Here is a 10,301-nt window from a genome sequence, read left to right as displayed (position 1 = left end):
TTGAATCACATGGAAAGATTTGGCTTCTCTAACACATACGGTGAAATGAGCTCTTTCTACTCTGCAGCGATTGAAGAAAAAGCAGAACATAAAAAAATAAAAAAAGCAAATAAATCCCCCATAAAAACAGAATTCACCATTTGAACCTTTCAAGGTGCTCGGGACTTACTTATAACCTGAGTCAAAAGTAGATTTTGTCCATAGCAAAATAATTCAACCTGTTTTTTTTGTTTTTTTTGTGAAATAGTACCAAAAACACAAACCATTAAAAAGCAACTGGCATTTGACAAAAAATCTCACATTTATTTTATTTGTTATACAAGTGTTGAACTTTACATCAGTCTTAAGTGATGAGCCCCTTGGTAACATGTTTACATTAAAAAAACATGAGCTACAGTACAGCATGTCTACCAGTGCTGGAAAATATTCACACATTTTCCCATTTATTTTTTGGAAAGATTTTAATAAATAAAATGTCCAAACCCAGGCAGAAGAACTACATATATGATAGAAACTTTATTGTCAAAAAGAATTTGATTTCATATCAGTTGCCCATCACACTGTTAAAAAGATCTAGCTCATTCAGAATTACACAAAAAATAAAAAATAAAATAAAAATGTGCAATGCATAAATCACTGTAAGTGGGCTTCTGGATTCCCATTCTACTGACGTTAATGCCACTTTGGCAAAATCAAATGGACATATTTCAATGAGCGATATCAATGGAACTCATTAAGCAAAAAACACTGTTCACAAGTGGAAAAAAAGTGATAATGCATCTTTGTAATTTGTTGAATCCTCCTTTCTTTTCATGAGCCTTTACGTTCAAGCATACTACCATGGATGAAGTGTTGGAACCATAAACACACTGTATAACATATGTGCAACTTCTACACAATAGTTTTTCAAACGTTAAATTTCGCAATTAAAAGGTTTTCTTCATATTTTACGGTTTCCCATCATTTTTTTTTTATCTTACACTAGCAATACGACAAAATATATATTTTAGCCATTTTCCTTGACAACAGTTCAATGTACAGTTGAGAAAATATAAGGCCAGGGGCTTGATTGCTAGTGGTTATACAATCCGAACTTCATGGTGACGGAGAGAGCGACTCTGGGCAGCCGGGACCTTATATTCCTGTTTCAGTCTGATTGGGAACATTTTACAAACAGAGTCCACATCCTGGTCCAGGGGTGTCGTTTTGTTTACAATAAAAAACAAAAACAGGCTTTAACAAGGATGTTGGGGAGTGTATGTACAACCTTTTGACCGGGAAAATTGCTGATATGATGTAGCCAGTAATGTTGTTTTTTTTATTTTTTTGTCTTTTTTATTATTTTTTTTATTATTTTCGTACCTTAAATTTTTCTCAATTATTCAACAGCAGCAGCACATTTAAATACATAGTTGGCTTGTCTCTTAAAATTGAAATTTAACTCTGCATTGTATGTACAGTCTCATTGAAACTCTGCACTGCCATCGCTGTGCACCAAGTCTGTTGGTCTGCAGGGAAGGCAGGAAGAGTGGCATGTCTGGAGGGGGGGTTGCAATGCAGCTGGAGGAGGACGAGGAGGAGGAGGAGGAGGGTTTGTAAATGCCTAGTGTGTATGACGGGGCTCCTTGGCTCTCTTCAAAAATAAAACACTTCCCTTCCCTTCACCAGTGTGTCCTCCAAGAGGTCGGGGCTGCAAGAGGGCAGGCAGCGGCTCGGGGATGATTTAAATAGCCTACATCTAGAGGCTCGTCACTAGCTGCATCTGTCCTTCCCGTACATCGCCTTCAGGGATGCAGCCATCTTTAGTGATAGGAATAATGTAACCGTCGCTGCCCCCTCGGCCTATCTGGTAATAGGCTTGGAGCTGGTGGCCAGCCCCCAAGTTAGGCATGCTCTTGTAGTAAACGTCCTCGCTCTCGCTCCCCTTGCAGGGGGACAGGTCCTCCACCGTGTCGGGGCTGCTCTCCGGGTACGGAGAGTCTCTCAGATTAGGCATACTAGTGTACAAGGAGTCTCTGTTGGGGGACTGCAGACTATCATCGGGGTTGGTGGGCGTCAGCTGGCTGACAAAGGTTTCCACTCCCCCATCGGTCCTCACCTTCTTCTGGGGCGCGTACAGAAGCGAGTGAGTCCGCTGGGGGATGAGCGGCGCCTTCAGCTCCTGCTGATGGTGCAGCTCGAGACCCACCGCGTCGCCCACGTGCACCAAGGAGGAGGCGTCGGCTACGATGGCGTCGTCTTCGCTGCTGCTGCTGCCGCCTACCACCGTCACCTTGGGCGGAGCCCGCTCCGTGTGGTGGTGGTGGTGGTACTGCGGGGGCTGCTGATGGTGGGGCGGGTGATGTAAACTGTGGTGCTGCTGTTGCTGCTGCTGCTGTTGGTGGTGGTGGCTTTTGTTACAGGCACGCAGGTTGTTGTGTACTAACTCGGAGATGATCATTTTCTCGAAGGCAGCATCGTCCAGACTGAGGCCACAGTCCACTACCTGCACACTGTCGCCAAAGTCCCCATTGCGGAGTGAGTAGCTATTGTTAAAGTTACCATTTAGCGGTAGAGTATCCATTGCACTTGTATCCCTCACCACATTGTTCAGTGAGTGCCCTGGAAAGAGAGGGAGACGTGAGGGGATTTCACATTAGTCAACAGCCATAACCATCACACAGTAGATATTATATAGGGGCAAAGGTTTAATGCTGTTTAGGATGCAGTTTCACATAAAAACTCAAATCCAGCCATGCCTTAAATCCGTTAATTAGGCACAATCCTTAACATACTATATATGTATTTATACACACACACACATATATATATGCATGTATGATATATTTGCAATGACAAATCATTTTACTTTCTCACATACATTTTTAGATTTTCCCTTTTTAAAAATGGCTTCACAATATTTTTTTTTTAAGTTTGCCACAAAAGTGACAAAGCGATGGAAAAAGATCCCAAACAACATTAAGAAAAACAAACTGGAACAGTTATCACCATCACAACACACCGGGCAAAAGTAGATGTCCACAAGTATGAAGCCACAAACGGGCAAGCTACAACACTTACGGGTTTTTCTAGCAACTAATAGGTTGGATGTGCCAAGGGAAAGAAAAAAAGGACAGAGATGGGAAAAGATGACACAGACAGAGAGGGAAAGTAGTCATGTATCAACATGGGACAGCCATCTTTGTTCTCACTACAAGGGGAGCCCACAAGCAGCACTCCACCATCACCACACACAGCAGGTGAAAAGACTCACTTTAGACAACTCACATCATGTCTGTCTGCTCAGGCTATCTGGTCTAAGAGCAGCTGATGTACAAAAGAAAGTAAAATGATTTATTGTAACATGAAGAAGAAATCACTCAAAAGAACAACAGAACGTAAAGAAAAAAAAAAGTCTTAACTGCAACTTAGCGAGAGCAAGGGTTCAGCAAAGAAAACAAAAAAGCATCAAATAGCTTTTTTTTTTTTGTGGATTAGCCAATAGCGACTTTTTGTGTGTGTCGATGTTCTCTCTTTTTTCCCTCGTTTTTCCTCTTGTGTTGGTCCACTTTCTGTCTATTAGTTGGCAGCTTGTGTACCCAAAGCTGGCAAAGGTCAGAGCTTGCCCAAAGCCCAGCACTTGGCATCCGTCACAGTGACAGTTCCCAGTGAGACCCCAGTCACTAGCAGAACAGCTCAAGAATAACACAGCCGCTGCAGAGGTCATGTTAGGAATGTCTCAAAGCATGGAGGTCATAGAAAACAGCCGAAAAAAAGGGATAAATATTAGCTATGCCGTGATTGAGAGAGCAGATAAAGGAAAAAAATGTGCTCTGCTAAAGCTAACATGCCTCCTTGAAGGACAACAGATGTAAAAAAAGAACATAATAAATTAAGATGAAGACTAATGGGATATTCTACAGCAGCGTTTGTATTTGTCCAAAAAAAAAGGGAGTCATTGGGATTGTAGGAGGCGTGTTAAAAGTGCAGTTTATTACAGAGCCTATTGGAAAATTAGGGGGGAAGGGCAAGACAGTTGTGGGAAAAAAGAGAAATAGGGAAAATCAAACAGCTGCTGCCATGACATCCATGTGTTTGTGCCTGCTAGGAGGCAATTTAGTGTCCAGACAGGTGCTGTCTGGGAAGGTGTGAGGGGAATACTACTGGACACCGAGGCTGCCGAAATGCCACGGGAGGACAGACATTTTGGGAGAAAAGAAAAGAAAGAAAAAAAAGAAACCTTTCTAATAAATGCTCCTGTCTGCCCGAAAAAAAATAATAAAAAAAAAAGCAAACACATTTTTGTTAAAAGAAATAATCACAAATTAAGCAGAAGAGAGAGAAGCAGAGTAATGGGCATTTGTGATAAAGCAGAATCTGGAAGATTTCTTCAAAAAAGACGAGTTAAATCTTTTGTTTTTTTTTCAGATTAGGGTAAAATTTGGGTGGGGGTAATTTTGTGAACCACTTGCTCACTGAGTGTGTGTTAATGGCCTAAAAATAAACCAAGTGATTGTGCCAGGGTTTTGGTTGTTTTTAATAAGCATGCTGAAAAAAATTTACATTTGATAGGCAAAGTTAAGTTTTACTCCCATACTTGTCTCTCTGTAGGTCACTAGAGGGAAGCACAGGGGAAAAGCACAAAACATGACAGAAGATGCCAGTTCAGTATCAAAATAGAAGAGCACACATAATTGCAGCACAGACTTCACAGTGTGATATGCTTAAATGCCATGTGCAAATGAGATATAGTGATTTTTGGAAAAAAATATATACTTTTTGGGTGTATCAGCGATCACCGAATCATCTATACGCAGACGGTGTAATGCGGAAGTTGCATTAGGTCGATCTGCATGGAGCGACGTAGATTTGGATTGCACTTTAACACGTTTTAAGGGGAAAGCTCCCTCTAAAACACAGAAAGTAACAAATCACCTGACAAAGTCAGGAGCATACATCTTAACAATCATGTGGTTTACACTACAGCTTCAGGTCCGTACCACTGTTTACACTATCTGGAGGCAGAACATGCCGTATCTCCTCCCCATCTGAATCATTATGTCCCGTTCAGAGTTTGGATAAGAGAAACGTGAGAGCACAGAGGGCGGGTCGAGACGAGGATCTCTGCTTCTGCACGGAAACATGCGCACACTGTGTGTTTGGGCGACAATGATTCAGAAGGAAAGGCGATACTGCAGAACAGCCTGCTGTTCATTCGGCCCGCTGTATACTCAACTAGACAGAGAGCGAGACAGAGAGAGAGAGAGGAAAGCCTGAATACAGGTGAAAGTATTAAGTAAGCACACCTGGCGAGTTAAACACTGGAGCCGTGGGGGTGTTACATACGACTGTCTCGGCCAGTAAGGTGTTATAAGGGTTGTTAGTGCCTTGTGGTCGAAGAAGAGGGTTTGTTAGTAGATAATTCCCGGTCATTCCTGGAGTGGCGAGACAGAAGAGGGAGTTAAGTTTCGGCGCAGTCAACTGACAAGTGATTGAAAGTTTCATGGAGGAAAAGGATGAAGGTTTCCAGCAAAGTTCCGTCTTCTGAGGCGCGTGGTGTAACCTCAAACATCTGAATCTAGGGTGTTTATTTTTAAGTCCAGAATGCTGTTGAAAGTTTGAAAACGCAACCGTGTGCCAAAAGAGATTCAACTTTTTTTGCAGGCCGTCCTCACATTTAACATCTTTTTTTTCATCTTTAATTGTGTGTGTTTGCTGGTCATTCATAAACATTCATTTAAAAACTTTTTTAACCCATTTTGTTCGTTATAGCTGATTCAGAACTTCATTGTTTGAACCAGGTTCAAACATCTCCTCGTGGGGCAGAATCCTTCCAAGTTTTTTTTCTATCAAACTCTTTATTTAGACTCAAATGTGGCCCTTTCCTTTCCAACCCTCATGTTACGTTGAGTTTTTTTGCCCCCAGCTTGCGGTGAGATTTAAGGATCTGAGGTATTTCCACTGCCATTTATCACCTGCGTTAAATGCCATCTGTCATGTTGGGAAGTCTCCAGGGATGTTTTTAATGACAGGGAAGTGCTTCCAGGAGATAGAGTCCTCCTTTAGTGCACTGTCTCTCCAGGGTAACTAGGCGACTACACCCCGGAGTGATCAATATCCAACCTTTACATTAACATCTCCAGGAAACGGCACCGATAGCGGGGAAGAAAAAGTCCTACTTTTGTTTTGTTACGGCTGTATTGGCGAGTCGAAAACGTGCTGCGGAGCCCTGGGTGTAATGTTTTACCTTGTGTGAAGTGATAGCGAAAAAAAAGAAAAGAAAAGGGAAGGCAAAGAGCGACAGCGACAGGAGTCAGAGGAGGGAGCGGAGTTAAACCACCTCTGTGTAAACCCGCTCTTCCCTCGCATGCTTGGAAAGCCATTTCAAAGGCAGCAGAAAGCCTAACATCACACTAAGCACTCCAGGTCAGTCAGAGTTGAACATCATCTTCTCATCATCATGTTTGTGCTCAAGCTAAATAATAAATGACAGGTTTTTTTTTCTCTTCCTCGCTCATAAATCCTCCTGTAAAGTAACAGAGGTCACCTTACATGCCAGCCGACAAATGGCCTCTCTCTGCATGTTAAGATTTTCCTGAAATAACATTTTTCCCCCCCTCCCTGTTTTTAGTTTTGTCTATGTTTCCCCTGAGCCTGCGTATGAACTTTAGACAGCCAGCACTTAAATTAAAAAGAAAGAAAAAAAAAAAACGCTCTACCAGCCTTGCCCCAATTTAAGACTGACGTTAGCAGCCAGGATGACGGCGCACGGAGTATTTGAGGACGGATTTTTGTAATCCTTCGTTGGCAGAACAGGCAGACTAGACTAAGGGCCCACATCTTTTTTTTTTGCTCTGTCTTTTCAAGCTGAAGGCATTTATTATGATTAGGATCCTCCACGGCAGTGTGAGATCATTGGAACTTGAAGGAGGTATTTTTAAGCTGGATGATGAAATGTTGTGCATAGGTGTGCATGTGGAGAGACATGAGGTGTGAACTGACCTTGGTTAAGGGTGGAGGTGCTGTTGATGTCACCTGAGATAAAGGAGGACTCAGATTGCTTTCTTACGGTGTCATTCCACATTCTCCTGATACGACTCTGTCAGGTCAACAAGGGACATTCATTAGGACTTTGAACAAGCCCGCTCACCTTTCAGATCAACTTTCATTTATTTCCTATGTACATGATACTGACTTCACCACTGCTCACGTGCGTCCTGGTATGCAGTGAGGCGAAGGGCAGAACTAATGCGCACTTCCTCTGCATGCGTCTTTAAAGACTAATTAATGGAAGTTAACTTTTGAGCGACTTGGGCTCCAGCCTTGATTAAGGCTGGAGGTTAAAGTACAATAGAGATGTTTCTCGGTAAGCACAGAACATCTGGAAGTATTGCCTACTAAGGACTAATATACTTTAATAAGAAAGGGATAAAGCAAATATATTTGTTTTGTTCTTTTTTTTTTGCAATTTCGGCTTTCCCCGCAGTAAAATGTGCTTGCAATGCTCTTTAGACAGTGCAGTACTATTTCCCATGCACATGACGTTAGTGAGAAAAAAAGATAAAAGCAAGTGCTAAAGGGGGGCAGAACAGAAGAGAGGTACTCATGCAGTACAGCAGATGCTGCTTTGTATAATGTGGCATCATGTTTGTGTCACTCGATCTGCCTCCGATGCTAAAAAATGCACCTTGTGCATTTTCTTGGTCGTGCTCATGACGAAAGTACATTCTCATGAGCGACCGCTTTAAAACGTTTTGGGGGGGGGGGGGGATTCATAACGATGTAAATGAGCGTGTCTGTGCAGGAAACGCTGTATGAAGCTGCTGGTCTACCTGTGTACCAGAGGAGTAGCGAGCGCTGGTCCGTGTGGTGGAAGTCTTGGCGGAGCCGTGGGAGCTCTCGGTCGGCAGTCCTCCGCAGCAGTACGTGTGGCGGAAGCACTTGCTGTACTCTTTACGGACCTGCGTGAGCAAACAGCCGCGTGTTGACCTACAGTGCATTGTTGTTTTTACATACGACTTAGCCACGATCCTGTTTGCTCCTCATATCAGCACGTGGCACTGATGCAAAGGTCCGGTCAAATTCACCTTGAAAGATAAAAAAAATACCTCCCTCGTCTTTGAGCACTTACTTTTTTCTGGAGAAGGCAGTGGAAGATGAAGATAAACATTCCCTGGAAGGTGTTGAATATAGTGAAGAGGTACGCCATGACAATCGAGGCCTCGTTGATGAAGAAGAGGCCGAAGGACCACGTGAGACCCAGCAGACACAGCAGAGCGAAGGCACCCATGACCCAGGATCTGAAGGAGGGCAGAAAAACACACACAAGGAGAGGACGAATCCGCATGAGAGGCTTTTAGAGATCTGAGAGGATCATGAGCTATGGAAAAACTAGGAAAGAAGCTGTAAACCAGGTGAGAAGAAAACAATAAAATGACAAACGACACCTATGCCATCCTCACAAACCCTTTCCCCTCCATCCACACCACACCATCAAACACATGAAGGAGGTAAAACCTTGATCTGGTATTCTGTAAATAACTGTTTATGTGTTAGAACTTACAGAACAGCATAACCAGAAAGCACAGCGTTAAAAAAAAAGCATTCAATACTATTGTGTACGTGTTAATAATCTAGTGTGTGTGTTGTCAGAGCTGGAGAACCAAGCAGATGTGGAAAGAGCTCAAGGAAGGAAAAAAAGGTTCCCCGCCTCGTGTGTGAAGGTCCTGCGGAGCCTTCAGACACCAGCAGCGGTCAAAGGTCAGCGCTCAAACACACAAACAACAACACTGGACTCCAACATGATGGACACGGTGAAAGTCACAGAGACACTGGATGGGGGAGGCCTGCAGTTTGCGAGACGATGAGCCGGCGAAAGACAGAAAAAGAAGGACAGAAGAGGAGTGAGAGAATAAACGAGGAGAGAGGATAAACTACAAGTTGGAGAGGAGACTTCTGGGCAACAGGTCCTTACTTGATAAACCTTTTATTATCTTCATAGCTAGAGAGCATGATAAGCAGGAAGAGAGAAACACAATTAGATCAGAGCGTGGGTTAGTCGTCATTCTACCATATCGTCAACTTTTGATCCAGGGGAAATCACGAGAGGCAATGAAATCCGACAGGAGACTTTTTATGTTTTTCTTGTTGGTGATTCAATTACAAAAAGTCTGCGTACAGCATTCGGTCAGAGCAGATTGTCTGTGGTTGGATTTGCATTTATGCTATTGTATGCGTGGGTGGTGTTGTGTGGGTGGAAAAATAAAATTATCTGAGGTATATAGCAGAAGCTTACCCGGGCAAATCTGTATTATAGTAGCCGTCACAAACGCGATAATTACTGGTGTGGAATCGCAGGACAGAGAGAGGAGGCGAGTGACAGGAGAAGAGAAAGGAGAGGATGTGCGTTAATTTTGCCTTCACATGCAACATGCAATGACACTGGTGCCAAGCGGACTTTTCAGACCAGACCGTGGCACGGAAATAAACAAAGAAAAATGAGCACAGGGAAACACGCTAACAATGTATTTCTGCTGTACAAACAAGTCTAAGAGAAATCATTTCATCCGAGTGCAAACGCACACCACGTTGAAAGCCACCGCGCTCAGTCAAATGTGGTTTCCTTGATAAGGAAGTGGTCCGTGGCAAATGGAGCCAGAAGTCTAAAAAGGAACTTTTCTGACTCCTGATTGCAGTTTGACCACAGTGCTGCAACGTTGCACACATTCATTAAGGACAAATGAAAAATAACAAACACTGGATGGAAATAGGCCCACCGCCGCTCCTACGCAGAGTGTCAGAGGTTGATATATGTGTGATACAGCGGTGCAGACTGACATGGAGCAACAAAACCGTACAACCCCCAAATAGAAGAGGCCCTGAGATTCAGCCTGCAGTAAAGAGCAATAAATGCTGTTTTCACACAAGTGAAAAAAAAAAGCCCCAAAACAAAACAATTAGTGCTTCAGAAAAACATTATTTTCCTTCCCAAAGCAGAACATGTCATAATTGTTGAGGCGAATCAGAAAGCCTCGACTTGAAGGGGATTGGTGGAGTGGTGGTCGTGTGGTGGCGGTTTAGTAGGGAAGGCATTTTTCTTTTTCTTTTCTGGGATTAGACGCTGGGATCTTTAAAAAAAAAAAATAGGTTTGACATGTTCCAGCGGCACACACACATGGTAGCTGTTCCACCGTACCCCACCCTAGCGGAGCGGACGGCGCATAGTTAAGTTGCAGCCGTAGAGTGATGAGTGTGCGTGTCATGCCGGAGCAATCCTGCGGCTCGTGGCTTGGAGCGAAACAACAAAGGACTGAAAAGACGAC

General features: G+C 43.3%; 1 protein-coding gene across 7 annotated transcripts in view; it reads right to left on the bottom strand.

The window, feature by feature from the left end:
- Positions 1–277: 277 nt before the first annotated feature.
- adgrl2a (adhesion G protein-coupled receptor L2a) overlaps positions 278–10,301 on the bottom strand; it is a 90,498-nt gene continuing 80,474 nt past the window's right edge. For 2 of the 7 annotated variants that reach the window (XM_084010798.1, XM_084010799.1), the window contains 8 exons: positions 9,275–9,319; positions 8,954–8,980; positions 8,111–8,279; positions 7,812–7,940; positions 6,982–7,078; positions 5,286–5,414; positions 4,577–4,594; positions 278–2,601 (listed from right to left, as the gene is read on the bottom strand). In XM_084010798.1, the coding sequence (XP_083866924.1) occupies positions 1,739–2,601; positions 4,577–4,594; positions 5,286–5,414; positions 6,982–7,078; positions 7,812–7,940; positions 8,111–8,279; positions 8,954–8,980; positions 9,275–9,319 (1,477 nt within the window). In that variant the 3' untranslated portion in view covers positions 278–1,738. The remainder of the gene's footprint in view (positions 2,602–4,576; positions 4,595–5,285; positions 5,415–6,981; positions 7,079–7,811; positions 7,941–8,110; positions 8,280–8,953; positions 8,981–9,274; positions 9,320–10,301) is intronic. The other 5 variants (XM_084010804.1, XM_084010801.1, XM_084010803.1 and 2 more) reach the window with 3 other exon arrangements.

Source organism: Eutrigla gurnardus, assembly GCF_963514095.1.
Source record: "Eutrigla gurnardus genome assembly, chromosome: 6".
Taxonomy (NCBI): Eukaryota; Metazoa; Chordata; class Actinopteri; order Perciformes; family Triglidae; genus Eutrigla; species Eutrigla gurnardus.
Note: the sequence above shows the minus strand (reverse complement) of the source record. Positions and strands in the feature narration are given on the sequence as shown.